At 41.7% G+C, this 15488-nt stretch overlaps 1 protein-coding gene across 1 annotated transcript in view; it reads left to right on the forward strand.

Moving 5' to 3' along the window:
• Positions 1-17: 17 nt before the first annotated feature.
• Positions 18-15488, forward strand: part of grk6 (G protein-coupled receptor kinase 6) — a 49035-nt gene continuing 33564 nt past the window's right edge. The window contains exons 1-2 of the mRNA XM_056397139.1: positions 18-247; positions 9225-9320. Coding sequence (XP_056253114.1) covers positions 196-247; positions 9225-9320 — 148 coding nt within the window. The 5' untranslated portion in view covers positions 18-195. The remainder of the gene's footprint in view (positions 248-9224; positions 9321-15488) is intronic.

The raw sequence follows: 15488 nt of genomic DNA on the forward strand, positions 1-15488 counted from the left end.
GAGAGGAGGGGTGCGGACTGTCACCGGACAGCACTGAACGAGAAGCACAAACGGGGAGTTGAATTTGTCCTCCTTGGCTGGGCGGTGGGAGGAGGCGGTGGACGGTGTTTAGGGAGGATAAACTGAGATTGAAGCCGCCGCGGGGGACCAGGAGCTCGGTCTACTGCTGCTACTGTAACCCCAGACGGCATCAACATGGAGCTGGAGAACATCGTGGCCAACACGGTGCTGCTGAAAGCACGGGAAGGTAAGGATGGAGATGGCGGTTTGACAGCTCCTCTCTCCCCCCCCGGTACCGTACCTACGACACGGCGGCGGTCCAACGGCAGGAGGGATGCCCCGGACAACGAGTGATAGAAACTGTTACTGCACTTCCTGTTGGCCGGTGATCAAATCTTTTGATGCTGCGGCTCGATACGAACAGGACGTTACCCTAAAATAAAATATGCGCCGGACTCCATTAACAACTTGAGCGATTTGAAGTTTCCTGGCTTTTTCGCGGGTTTACGTAGATGTTATTAACGGGCCGACACTCGTGCCCAACTCCTTAACAAATAGCGGTCAATTCGGCGTGGAACTGTTTTTACTTTATACCTTAATTACACAAAATATCAGCTTTCCTTGTTCACGGTAAACTGTCGGTAACTGTTAGAATACGCTAACCGCCTCCGTAGGGAGTCCCGCTGAGAGAAGGCGGCGGTGACGCCAAGCTAGCAGTTTGTCGTACTTTTAATATTAACTGAAATGAACTTCTGTTTACTAATGTATGCCGAATTAAAGAGTGGGTCCCGGAGACCTGTAAAACGTTACCCGCATTGTTGTGTGCTGTGAACGCACGCGGATGAAACGAAAGGGCGCGTAAAATTCACACATTTTCAAAACGAGTTTGGCGTGGCACGCAGAAACGCGAAGTACGAGGTCCGGAAAGAGGTTTCAACTGAAATGTGGCTGCAGCGACACATCGGGTTTCCCTTTGCTGATGTTGCAGCATCGTCCTGTGCGTTTGCGAAACAGGATGTTGAGGCAGAGCAGCTGTGTTGTACTGAAGGTTTGTACTTGCACAGGATTGCACTTTATGATTTTAATGTCTTTTTTTTTTTTTTTTTTTTTAAAATGGCTTTTATGTGCCAAGCAGTCTCGATTTCCTGGAACTTCTGCCCTGACACCTGCGGGGTCGTTAAGTCAATCACAGGTTAATAGGTCAGATACATGTGAAAGATACAAAATATACCACAACAAATTCACATTTCCAGCACTTGATAGAACTTGCATGGTTAAACTATAAACAGACGTCTTATTGTGAAGGATGCATACATCATCAGAGCCCTTTGTTATTGTTGTGAGATCAGGAGACAAAGGTTGTGGTGACTCAGTGCCAACATAATCCTAAAGCCGTCTGCAGAGGGACACGAGAAGATGAGTTGTCATGATCCCTCACTGTGAGCTTATCTGCTCAATTCAGCTTATCTGCTGCGCTACTCCAGCCTGTCTGTGTTGGCACCCATCTGCCCAGCTCAAGTGCCACTGAGCAAGGCAGTGCCAGACAGGCATTGACCTCTGACCTCTCCGGAGCCTCGAAAAGACTCTCTTTTATGCAAGTGGATCAGGTGTAAACACACACACAAACACACACACACACACACACACACACACACACACACACACCTCAGAGCCTCAGTTTAAAGGAAATTCTGGGCATTTCTCATTTTCTCTTTTTAAGCCTGTTAAAGGAGAAATTCCCCAGATTTTACACACAAAGTTCAATCTGCTCGTCACAAGTGTTTCTCCTCAATCTGTGAAAAAGCTGATTTTATCATGACAGCTGTCCTGGCGTCGTTAAAATTCGTTACAGAAGCTGGACTTGAGGAGGCAGGGCGGCTCCGATAAAAAGCTTTATTCATTTCCATAATGAAAATCATGGGGCGTTTTATTTGCTCGACACACAGTACGAACTAAAAGTCCCTTGTTAATGCTGCAACTAATGATTGTTTCCATTATTGATTGATCTGCATATCATTTTCTCTGTTAATCTATTAGTTTGTTTTGTCTATAAAATGGTAAATGTTAATTTGATCAACAGTCCAAAACCTAAAGATATTCAAATTACTATTACATATAACAAAAATATGAAAATCTCACATGTGAAGAGCTGAATCCTGAGAATATTTGTCATTTTGCTTGAGTTGCAGATAATTCTTTAATCGATTAATCAACTAATCGTTGCAGCTGTACCTCCGTGAGGGTCATCGTGGAATAAAGTCAAAGGTTTGTCAGGCGGTGTTTAATATTTGGTTAAATATCTCGGCTCCTGTTGCTTCGGTTGTTGTGAGTCCGCCAACATGATGAATCTGCAGCAGTAAAATGTGCTGGATCACAATTTGCTTATACTTCACATTACCGCTGACCGTTTTCCGCAGCGTGCCCTTTGCTCTCCGATTTCCGACCTTCTAGGAAGCAATTAGTGGCCGTTAATTTAAAAATCAAATTGTCGTGCGTCGTGAAAGTTGTTTGAAAGCCATTTGCAGAGAGACACGAGAAGATGGTTGTCACGATTCTCTCTGTGTTATTAGTCACAATTAACTGAACTTGTGCCACAACTAATGAGTCGAGGCAGTGGACGGTGAACTTTCACCTCTGGTTTGTTGGTGGAAATAGTCGTGACTTAAAAGAAGAAGGAAGAAAAGGATTGTCTGCAAGAAGGGAAATGGGAATAGAATAGGAATAAAGGTCATTAATAGATGGTGTTTTAAAATTTTAGGGTGGAGTTTCCCTTTAAAGCTGTGGATGTCTGCAGGGAAAGAGGAAACAGTCTGAACTTCAGTGACCAAAACCCATGAGTTGTTTACACCAGTGATGCTCAGCTGAGGTGAAGGATGAGAAAGGCAACAGGTGTCATTGTGGAGATCTTCGTTTGGACAGAGCGCTCACTCTGCTGCTGCATTTAAGGCTTTTTGCGTCGCTTCCTGCGGACAGAGACGTGTGAGACGTTCTCCAGCAGAGTTAATGAAGTTCATGTGTGATTGTTCCGTTTAAAAAATATCAACTCTTACGACTCTCCGATCGTTTCAGTAAAAGGTTGAACCCAAATAACTCGCTCTTTTACTTTCAATAGGTTACTCACTTTACCTCTTGACTAATTCTATTTGTTTGAGCAGATGTGCAGCTGCAGACTCGTGTTTCTTGTGTCGGACGAGGTGGACGTGCTGCGTTCATTCATAAAATGTTAGGGAGAGTTTTCAGAACAAGCGGCTGATTATAGACAAGGAGGGTTGAACCACAGAACTCTAGTTCTTGGTGGTTTAATTAGATTTTTATCAGACTTTTATTGAGCTGTAGTTCTGTTTGGTCTCATTGATGGAGCTGGGTTTGAAATCAGAATCAAAGCTTAGGTGCTGATACTGAAATTTTGGTTATTTTACTCTAAGAAATTTAAACCTTTTTCTGCAAAACCTTTTTGTTTTATTTACAAAAGAAGCCAAAGTTCTGAAAAGTTAAAGTAAATTTTTAAAGCGCCATCCTGTCTGAAGGTCTGTGTCCATGTGTAGTGTGATTATAGATCAGCTCTAGCTTCTATATTAATACTGTGAAAGTATCAAAGCCTCAGTCCACAGAGAAATGCACACAGCCTGTATTCAGAAACTGAGCCTTAAAACCAGCCGTCAGGACTTCCTGTAACTTTGTGATGTCACAACAAAGTCACGGTAAAATATGCACCTTTTAAAGCAAATATTCCCGTTTCCATTGTGTAAATATACTTTATATATTATGTTATTGTGGCACCAAATGATACAGAAGTGTCTGGAAAACCAAATGAACATGAGCCAAAGTCCGTCATTCAAAGTGATTAGATGCAAATGATACAGTGACCATGTCGTGTTGTTTTTGTAACCCTCAATTCACCAACTCTTCAGATGATGATGATGATGAACGCACCCTGATATAGAAATCACATTAAGTTCAAATTAAATAGAATTGAATTACATGTTTTAATGAATTATTTGGTACATTTAGTATATTTGTATTTACAATTTGCCAAATATGTAAATTAACAACATCTTCGTTACATTAGTAGGAACCATAATCACAGTTATATTTCCTTTGAAACATATTTGCTGGTGCAGTTTAGTTGTTCCTAGAACACACTCGCAGGTTGTGAACATGGGAATCTTTCCCGTTGTTTCTGTCCATCCTACACGAACTTGAACGCAGCGTGACACACAAGATGTTCTCAGTGATGCAAAACACAAGAATCATCGTCTTGTCTCTTTTTGGAAATGACGGGATATTTCAAGTTTACGAAATTAGTAAGTTACTGGTGTAGTTCTCTGAATATATTTATTTTCAGGTTTGTCATTGTTTTCAAAATATGTGATAAAAAGTTGCGTAAAAGTCTTTGTTAGTCGGTTCTGATAGTTGAATAGATATTTTAGATTATTATTTTAAATCTAGAACCATCCAGATTTCCTGTGGCTACTTCACAATAAAAGTCATTGTTCTCCCTGGAAAGCCCCTTGTTCTTATAGGCAGCGATTGCAAATTGTAAATATCGGAAATTCTTTGAACGCAGCATAACTGATAACAATGTTATAGTCATCGTTTATCTTGTCAGGAAGTTTGACAATGACCACATTTGTTATTCGGCGGGTTTTCCTTTTCTGGTTTGTCATAATTTCCAACATTATCTTGTTGAGTAAATGTTTGTTATGTTGTCATTTCCATTTAGACGTCAGCAGCTTGAAACTTTGACGTATCTTGTCCGCTGTTTTTTTAAAATTTGATCTACTTCAAAACACTGTGTATTCGCATTGACCTTCTCGTATAATCTAGGAAAAATATTATTATGTAAAGCTTCAGAAAATGTCCTACTTCACAATAAAAGACACTGTCTACCCTGGAATGCTTTTAACATGAAAGGCAGCTGCAGGAAGAGTCTCTCTGTGTAGTTTTAGGAGCTGAATTCATCCTCGGGCCTTTAACCATCACGATCAGGGGACACCGTGCAGGGGAGAGGGAAGACCTCCGGTGGGGTGAAGTGATTGGGGGTCCGGTGCAGCGGCAGAAATAGATTCGTTAATGGACGTCGTGACCGGGCGCTGGAAGGACTTAATGACAAACAGAGCTGATTGCAGCAGCGGGGGGGGGGGGGGGGGGGGGGGGGGGGGTGTTTAAGCTCTCATCCTGAGCTTTATTAGAGTAAAGGAGGTGGAGATGTTGAAGATGTCCCCGAAGGACGTCAGGTTAGCTAATTAATCGATCGGTTGATCTACAGAAAAATCTGCATGGTTTCAGAAATATAATCAAGTAATTAATGGAGATAGAGTTAAATGACAAATTGTTTCCATTATTTATCAGCTAAAAGTGCCAAACTCTCGTTGGTTCCAGCTTCTACATGCGAGGATTTCTATGTTTTCTGTCATTCTGTCATATCTGTTGATCAGATAAAACAAGACATTTGAAGACGTCAACATTTTTATCTACTTTAAAACACTGTGTTCTCACTCTGAGCTCCTCGTATGATCTGGAAATGTCACATCTTTCATTATTATCGCGTAAAACTACATAAAATGTCCTACTTCAAAATAAAAGTCATTTTATTCCTTGGAAAGCTTTTACTTTGGGGAACTTGTGATGGTTAATCTTTTTTTTTTTTAAATAAAATTTTACAATCAATAAAATGACACAGTTGATTTCCTACAGGAAGAAATATTCAGTTCATAGTGAAGATCAGAAGTCGCTTTAATTACTAGAGCTATCTCATGCCTGGCTGAACGTAATTACGCATGTTTATCATTTTGTGGAGCTTCGCTGACACGTCGTATTCTCATGTTGTTTGTCTTGATTTACATTTCCACTAATGCTCCGGACGGACATCAGCCCTCTCGTCTCCTCTGGCATCAATGAACTTAGCCGTAATTCTGCTCTTGATAGTATCTTCCTGTTTCCTGGACACAAACGAAACGTCTTGTTTGCATTGTATCTGCATCAATAATGGTCTTTTTCTCATGTTTGAGTAGCAGCTCCCCGTGGAGGATTTGAATAGCAAATCCTGAAGCTAGTCATTGGCTAGTTCTGTGATGTTGAAGGCAGGACGCCTCGTGGCTGCCGCTGCGGTCAACAACAACAACGCTCCGTTATCAGTAAATACTTCCACACTGTGTCTCTGATCCCGGAGCATCACTAACAGCAGTCAGTCCTGCAGAAAATAAGCATCGCCGTGTTTAATCCTCTACAGCTGATGATGCCTCTGGTCAACATCTCCCAGCAAGATGCTCACAGACAGCGCCGGTGTTGGGCATGACCTCCTCACTTCTTATAATACTAATGTTGTTCCCCCAACTTTTATAGTTTCCGTTAGATTATCCTCCCGAATAACTAAGCTGCAGGCAACAGAAAGCTCAGATAATTGTGTTGAAGCTACATGTGTATTTTTAGACTTACAAACTAACTACCAGCTCATATCTCTGTTGTAACCAAAGCAGAAATAAAGAGATGATAAAAGTCAACACTAAAAGACACTAAAAGTTTTGTAACTTATCCAAAGTCTCTGTAAAGGCTCCAGGCAGCAGGGATCAGGAGTAATATCCACGGGCCAACAGGCGCTGAATCTGCTGTCTGACTCTGACTCCCAGCTGGTCTCCTCGGTGAACGGGCGGGGAAAACGTGTCGTCACCTGCACCGCTGAAAGCTAAACTTTATCACACTGTACTCAAGTGACTTTTTTAACACTGTAAGGCTGTATATGCTTTCATTTAAGTGGCTGGGAGCCGGGAGAAAGCGAAAGCTGACAGCGTCACGTTGGACTGCGGCTGTTTCCCAGAGTCTGAACGTACCAGTTGCAAACATACCGGTAGCAAATCAAATAGTAGGTGGTTGTTTGGTTGCTCAGTTCTTTGCCTCGTTACCTCTGAATCACCGTCCACATCTCAGGGTCCGTGTCCCCCCCCCCCCCCCCCCCCCCCCGGTGAGAGATACAACTGACCAATCAGAGCTCAGGAGACGGGATTAAAGAATAGTGATGTTTTCTGTCTTAGTAGCTAGTGCGCTACCTCGCAACATTCCTGAAGGAAAATGGCGGAAAGCCCCCCCCCCACCATCATTATCATCTAAAATTTAACTATTTACTGTTTATTTACAATTTACAATATAATCTTTGGACTTTGGGCTGTTCCTGAACACAACACGACATCTGCAGAGGTCAATTTCGATTCTTCGGGAACTTACATTTTTCACTATTTTCTGACTTTGTATTGAATAAAAGGTTAATAGAGAAGTGTGGGGGGGGGGGGGGGGGGGGGGGCATAGCATAATGCATGCAAAATAGTGAGAGGTTATGAGTTTGAGTTCCTGAGTCCAAGATAACAATATCTTTAAAAACCAAAGATATTCATTTACAACAATATAAAACTGAGAAAAGCAGTAATCCTCACATCTGTGGCAGGAAACAGATGTTTACGTGATAAAGTGTGAGTATGATTACTCCTCCATCAGAATGTCAAGGGTTTTTATTTTATTTTATTTTTTTTATTTTTGTTTTGTTCCTCTCCATCAACGCTGCTTTCAGTTCATTTCTCAAGAAGAAAATCAACTTGCAGGGACTTGAAACTCACTTAAGATTTTTTATAGCTGTGTGGTGAATGAATTAACTTGAATGCACTTGAACCTGCAGCTGTGTGTCTGTGTGTGGTGTGTGTGTGTGTCTGTGTGGTGTGTGTGTGTGTGTCTGTGTGTGTCTGTGTCTGTGTGTGGTGTGTGTGGTGTGTGTGTGTGCGTGTGTGTCACAAGCTGCACAAGCTCCTGAGAGCAGAGAGAACAGGAACTTCCTCTGGTTTCTCTTTGTGCTTTGGTCTGATTGCTCGTCTGACGCTCTTTCTGTTGCATTTTCTGAAGACACACAGACCTGCAGTCGTATTCTTATGAGGACATTCATTCTGTGGCGCCTTACAATCATTTTTATTCTGATCCTAAACTTAGAACCTTGTTGGAACGAGGGGTGGGACAAGGAACAAGCCGCGATGTATATAAAACAGTATAAATTATCACTTATGACACCGGCATGAAGTTCTCTCTCTCTTTTATCTTTTCTCCATCTCACAGACGTACAAACTGTTGCATGTGTGACGTAGGTGAGGAGGCGTGTGTGTTGCAGTCTTGTCTTTCTATGTACAGTTTGTTGTTTGTTTATCTTTGATGGCTCGTCACTGACAGGTGTTTATTACTTTAATCCTGATTGCTTCAGGTCACCTGATGCGACTTCTGACAACACTGAATTTGTGATTTTTGTCTGGTTTTACACAGATAAGAAAGAGAAATTCTTAAATCTTAATTCTTAAAACTAAAACAGCAAATTCTTTAACAATGTTAAATTGTGAGGTGTATTTAATAGGGTTGTCAATTAATTAATTAGAGAACAGTAACGAGTGACGCCCCTTGACTCCATGCAGGATGCGGACAGCTCTGTGAGGGATGTCATGTACCTGTGTCCGGTCTGTAAGGACTCCGACTCTCGCTCGGCCGTTTGGTGACAATGAAACTGACAAGTGATCGATTCACTTTACAAAATAAAAGCTCATTCAGACCCTGACGTGCCACTACAGTCCCAGATCTCTGATGAGGAAGCAGCTGATCTTGTGTTGAAAATGAGGAAGGGTTTGTCAGGCAGATTTTGGAAAGAGAACGTCTGCAGGGAGAACTGCAGGAAGTTTTCTGACTCGACCGAAAACTTTAAACATCAAACACTTGATCAACTCTGCAGAGGCGCAGATGTCCCCCTGTATTTTTAATTTATGTTGTATTCACTTTATTTAAATACTGCATCTGGCCTTAAAACGACCAAGCAACAGAAAAAAAATGCACATTGACGAACACAAAGAGAATCTGACCTTTCTGTGGTTGTGTTGTCGGCCGACAGGCTTCCTCCCCTGGACAGTTAATGTCACCTATACGGTCATATGACTCATTCAGGAAGCTGAAGTCTTCATGTTCTCATTGACTCGTGAACGTACAAGCTCCTCACAGAACAGATAGAAATCAGACCCGAGTGTCTTATTGTGAAGGGACAGTGTTAACCACCAGATGTCTTTTCAACATCCTCATCTGTTCAGATGATATTATTTTTGTCACCAAAAGCAAACTTCTGTCTTTGTTTCAGACTTAATTTATTGGTTAAAAAGCGGACGTCACGTCGTCTTCCCACCCGGTTTAACCCAAACCTGTTTGTTTTACAGGAGGAGGTGGAAACAGAAAAGGAAAAAGCAAGAAATGGAAGCAGATGCTGCAGTTCCCCCACATAAGTCTGTGTGAAGAGCTGCGACAAACCACAGGTAAGATAAAGGTGTCTTTACCCCACTTTTACAGAGGAGAGCTTTTTCTTTTTTCACTTCACATGAAAGTCGTGGTGCTCACCCCTTCAGATAAAAACACATCTTGTCTAGCCATCGCCAAACCTCCGTATCATCAGGCTCTTTGTGTCAAGGTTGGCGGGAGGGGGTTAATGAGACTTCCTCCTTTTCTGGCTTTGTTTCGGCATCTGGGCTGTGTGGTGGTTGGTAAAGAAAAGACAGCTCTAAGTTATTGATTTAACCGCTGTATAAAGTCTTTTCCTACAGTCAACCGGCTCCGTAAGCTGCAAATCAGACCATCGTAACTGTGAATGATGGTGTCATATTGGCAGTGTTTTTCTTAGCGTATTTGAATTTGAAGCTGCAACTATTATTAATTATTTCCATGTTTAAAGTTAAATTTTTTCAGTGTTTTATTTTGAAGTGTTGATGCATAAGAAGATATATTTGTGGTTTTAAGAACTAAAAAACCTTCTCACTGTACTTTTACATCTCCTCTCTCAGGCTTCTCTCTGGAGCTCTAGTAACAACAGGTCGGTGAGCCAATCAGAGGAGAGGAGGCTCTGAGCCTCTCTTCTGATTGGCTGACTGTTGAATGAATAAATTAACAAATAAAATATAGCAGATTTCAGGTAAAACACTCAAAGAAACCAAATCCTGCAAGGCTGGGTGGTGGGTCCAGGTGGGCGGGGCATAGGACGACTGACTGCTTTGTTGTGACATCACAGAGTTACAGGAAGTCCTGATTTGTTTTAAGGCTCGGATTCTGAATACAGGCTGTGTGCATTTCTCTGTGGACTGAGGCTTTGATACTTTCACAGTATTAATATAGAAGCTAGACCTGATTGATAATCAGTGAGCACATATCTACCTTTATACAATATGGGACCTTTAAATATCCTTCTAATTATTTGGACAATTAATTACTATGATATGTTTTTGAGAGTATATTTGAGAGAAATCTATATCATCTTAAAGATTTTATAAATGATTAAAAAAAATTTGCTTGATTCACTGCATCTTAAAATTTCTCCTGGGGGGTGCGACATAAGTTTGTGTCCCCAGTTTCATTGCATGTTGATTTCAGTCTGAACCAGAGTCGTGGCTAAACGTTGTAGGTACGTCACTGTCACACATCACGGATTAAAAATTATATCCAAACATCACTCAGGCCAAGTATCTCCTGCATTTTTCTTTTATTGACTTAATAGCACATGACAAGTTAATGTTCACTAATAAAATCTGGACAATATTATAGGAATGACATGAATTATATTTTAAGGATTTTCTTTATAAGTGGCAGCAGCTGACTCCTCGTCATCTTCTTTATAGTGGGAAAGTCCCCCACAAGGGGACCTCCACTGGGATATTAATGCATGAGTTACAACACACTGCAGCTCCATGTGTAGCTCTGTTCTGTAGCATATCGAAAGCTCTAATTGAGTCTCATTGTTTCAGCCACACTTGCAGAAAATCATGTCCCCACATACACAGCAGTAAATGTCAGCAGTAAGTGTCTTGATTTAAGCTGTGGATGTCGGTATGGTGGCCCTGAAGTTCCAAACACAAAACAAAAAAAATCAGAAACAAATCACATCAGTTGGCTTCTTCAGGACACACAGATCCACTGAAACATGATCTAACCATACTGTACTATCTCACTATTATTAATGTATTAGACAAAATGATCAATGTTGATTTTTCATTTCCTCTGTGTAGCAGTGGCGGCCTGTAAGACTGTACGAAAATAGACATCCATTCATTCATATGCTGGATATCAATACTCTCAGCAGCAGACGTCAGCCAAAGGTATAAAATGGGCCTCCGCACTCTCGGCTCTATCAGTGTTTCTACAGGAACTAAAAGCAAAACCTTGACTCAGCGATCGTATCTGGCAACGCACGCTGCAGATTCTGCACAGTAGTACTGGGCGGATGGACACGCACACTGTTGTGAGTCAAGAAATAGTTCCAACTTCGTCTGAAACCACGTATTAGTATAATGTATTAATTAGTGAACTTGATAGGATTTCCAGTCTTTATGCTAAGCTAAGCTAAGCTAACTGGCTGCTGGTTGTAGCTTTATATTCAGCATACAGGTGTGAGAGTCGATCTTCCTGTGTCACTGTCAGAAAGAAGAAGCATATTTTTTTTAACAGATTACATACAGGCTATACTAGTGTTGCAGTGGTTAGCACTGTTGCCTCAAAGCTAGGAGGTTCTGTGTGTGTGTTAGCACGTTCTACTTGTGTTCCCTCCCATCAAAAAGAAAAAATAGCAGCTTCTATAATAAGTAAAAACTATTGCTGTTATCATAACTTACATTTAATCTGAAGCCGAGTTAAAATAACAAACTTGAGACCTGCTGCATCTTGTGCAAGAAAACGCTCAATTTAGGAAATTTTGGTATAAAAACAGTTGAGTCACATGGGAAGTCAGAAGAACATAAAGCCACCAGCAAACACACACACAGTTCTGTGTAGTCGATGTTCATGGTCTTAAAAATGCCTTAAATTTAACTTGTTGGAACCTGCAGAAACCTTCCCTAAATCATCTTAACGATTTGTCATGAGCGCACTCAGACCGCTAATCAGATAAAACTCTCTGCCGTTGACACACTGCTTTCAAAGAAACGCAGCTCAAATCTGTCCTAACTTGACTCCCTTTATGCCAGGAACATCATTGCTCCAGTTCTTAAAAGATAAAGAGCAGGACAACACTGAATGCATTCGGGCTCGGAAAAAAAAAAACTTGCTCAAGTGGTACCACAGAGGAAACCGTGGCCGGTACAGAAAGAGGAAGCAGAGTTGTGTTTTTGCTGTTTCAACCAGTGGTATGGTTAGTTTCATTTTAACAGGTGACAGGTTGGAGGTGGAAACCAGATTTAATGATCCCAGACCAGACAGAAGAACTCCGATAGAGTGAGGAGAGGACAGGAGTGAAAGTGGAAGAGTTAAATTCATTGATCTTCATCCAATCTGCACCATCAAATGAAGGCAAAATAAAGTTGAGCAATGATTGCATGTCGTTTTACTGCAATAAATATAGCGATACAACTTTATAACTTTGTTAAGTGTGTCGGAGAATTCATGAGAATCCACAACTCCAGCAGCTGCTGACTGAGAGAATGTCCTAATATGTCAAAATGTTTTTAAAGTTATTTTTGGGTTGTTATTTTTGGGTTTTTTTTTTGGCTTTTATTCTGATAGTTGCAGTGAGAGAGAGACAGGAAAGGCCCCTGCGATTAGGACTAAGCCTTCATGGTAGGCTCTCTACCATGGCGTCCTATAGATCAGTATTTTAATGTATAGTATGCACCTGTGACACTGTTGTCCACAGATGAGGCTGCAGCGAGGGCAGGATGTCCGGGGAAGTGAATACGATGCTTCAGAGCGATTGTGCATCAGAGAGACGAAAAAGGAAAAAGAAAATGAGAGACTTGTAGCGATTGTTGTTGGGAAGCCAGTGAGGGATCGTGCCCAGAGGAGTCAACCAGGGTGTATGAGATCATGAGATGTAGAGTGAGCGTCAGGATATCTCTGCAGGCAGCTTCAATGTATGCTTTTAGATAAGTTGGTTAAGTCAGGCTGAGTTTTTAAAATGATAAACATCCTTGAGGTCATTTGTTTTTCTGCTTCTGCTGCATTTCACACGTATCTAAAATCTCCCGTACCTCGCCCGAAGCGCTGAGAACAGTTCTGCTGATGGCCTCGGGACCTACGCACAACAACTCTTTTGTTGCTTGTGATGTGCCTGCCGTGCACCGCACAGAGGCCACATGTCTCCTTCCCTGAGATGTACAGACATAGTAGAACGTAGAGACATGGTTGAAACTTTAAACAGGTCAAAAGACTGTGCAGTTTATGTTTTGTTTTTTTTGCCATTTTTAGACTGTAGCTGTTTTCCAATTCAAGGGCCGCATCCTTCAGTGGTGCGACTACACTTTCCCATTTCGTCCCATCTCCTTCAAATGCGGCTGAGAAAATGCGTCCTTTCTTTTCCTGAGCACCTCGCTGGCGAAAACCCCCATAGACGACCATGTTAAACTGAACTTGTCAAAAACAGAAATGATGCCAGTTTTAAAACTGGGACAGCTCCAAAACCGTAGACAGTAGGTACATATATAATACATCAGTCTCTTCATTAAAGCCTTGTGACGCTCAGAGTGAAGAAACGTTTTTGACAGAACTTGTACTTTTCAAGCTGTGAGGACATTTCCGATTAGATGTTTTGGCTCACAAGCTGTTGTCTACCTGGGGATTCAGAGTGGTTTGCCCCCTGTCCCTGGGGGCACCAGTCATCATAGTAACCAGTTTCTCAGCAGTTGCTGGGCAGAAGTGGACTAAGTTGACTCTGATTGGCTACTTGGACTGATTAACTCTTTTATTAACTCCTTTTTTACTGTCAGCCATGATGTCCTCTCCTAGCAGGACAAATCAAACAGCAGCTTTAAGGCAGATCAAAAAAGATATTAACAAGGCCTTGATTAGTGACTCAAACATGATGCCACAAATAACATCACCCATAATCCTTTAGGTACTCCTGGATGTATGCTGCTGTCATACTCTGCATCTGGCTACCATGACAAATTCTCCCATTTATAGGATAAAGCTGGCATTGGTCAATTGCTCAATTTTCATGTCAACAAATCCCACGGAAAGACCAAAAGCAACAAATTATTAGTAGGTACAGCTGCCCACTGTAGTTCGAAGCAAGCAACAGGAGCAAATAGTGCATTAGTTGGGGACTACTTTCAGCAGTGGATTAATCCACCCTAGCTGGTGCAGGATGTCGGTGTAATGTCAGAAAGACGTCGGACTCCAGCAACTCTAACATTGGACAGACGTTAAATTTTCTGGTGGACGTTGGTGTCCAGCTGCGTGGCTGCAGGGACATGTAGTGCTCTAGTGATTATTCGGGGCAGCAGGACTGAATGTGTGTGTGTGTGTTCATGGTAATGAAGAAACAGTGTGGCTCTCTGACATGTTTTTAATCATTTCTGGACGACAATGGAGATCTATGGCTCAGAGGAATCAGCCTTTGGGAATCACATAGATTACTTAGCAGTGGCAGACCGTCATTTTTTCAGCAGGAATTGTTGACAAGAAGAAAAATGCAATGTCACCACATCACATTGTTTTAAGTACTGTGTTGGGACCTTCAGGATTTGGGCTTGTGACGCTAACGTTAACTCACAGCAGCTAAGATGCAGATTTGTTAACGTCCCCAGGTTTCTTTCATCAGATACCAAAAATTCTTGAGCCAATTATGTTGTTAGAAATGAAATAATAGCAGCTGACTTTCATTAACCATTGAAAGTCATAATTACTTTATAAAAGTACTGAATATCATCAAATATACTAATGTAATATCTCAATGTGAGCTTGAGGAAACCACCCAGGTTTATTTTAAATTGGACTGTTTTGAAAAATGAATCGTGGGAGGATATCAACAACAAGCGACTGCATCAGTTTATCTCTGACCTTATTATGTAGAATAACATATATTACATGGCCATAAATATGTTGACACTTGGTTTTGGTCTGTTGTTCCAAGTTCTCTTCGTTCTTTGAACTTTGTGTCAGCAGCTGTGGTTTAACATGACGGATCCCCCCATGCACAATGAACTGGTTTACTCAGTTTGATGTGGAAGAACTTGACTGGCCTGACCTCTGAATGTACTGGAACACCGACTGTGAACCAGACCTTATCACGCAGCATCAGCGCTGTACGTCAAGGATGTTCTCTTGGCTGAATCCCTGCAGCCAATAATGCTCGAGTTTATCTTACACTGTTGTAAAACAGTCAAGTGGTTTGACCCCCAATCAATACACAAAGTTAACCATATTAACATGTGATGTCAGTGTGATGTGAAACATTACCACCATCTAGGTGTTTACAGCAGAGTTCCACTTGCGGAGTGTTTATGTAAAAAGGCACTGCCATGGCTCAGAGCCTGTTGATAATGTACATCCATACATGGCACTCAGGCCGGGCAGAGTAAACACACAGGCCACATTGTTAGTCCATTAAAGAAGAAGGAGGAGGAGGAGCACGGAGGCCCGGCCGATGGTGACCTACAATAAAACTTAGGCTCATACTGCCCTGAGGCGCAGCGTGGCGACTGCAAGGCTGGTCGCGATCAAAACCA

Source organism: Seriola aureovittata, chromosome 15 (assembly GCF_021018895.1).
Source record: "Seriola aureovittata isolate HTS-2021-v1 ecotype China chromosome 15, ASM2101889v1, whole genome shotgun sequence".
NCBI lineage: Eukaryota > Metazoa > Chordata > Actinopteri > Carangiformes > Carangidae > Seriola > Seriola aureovittata.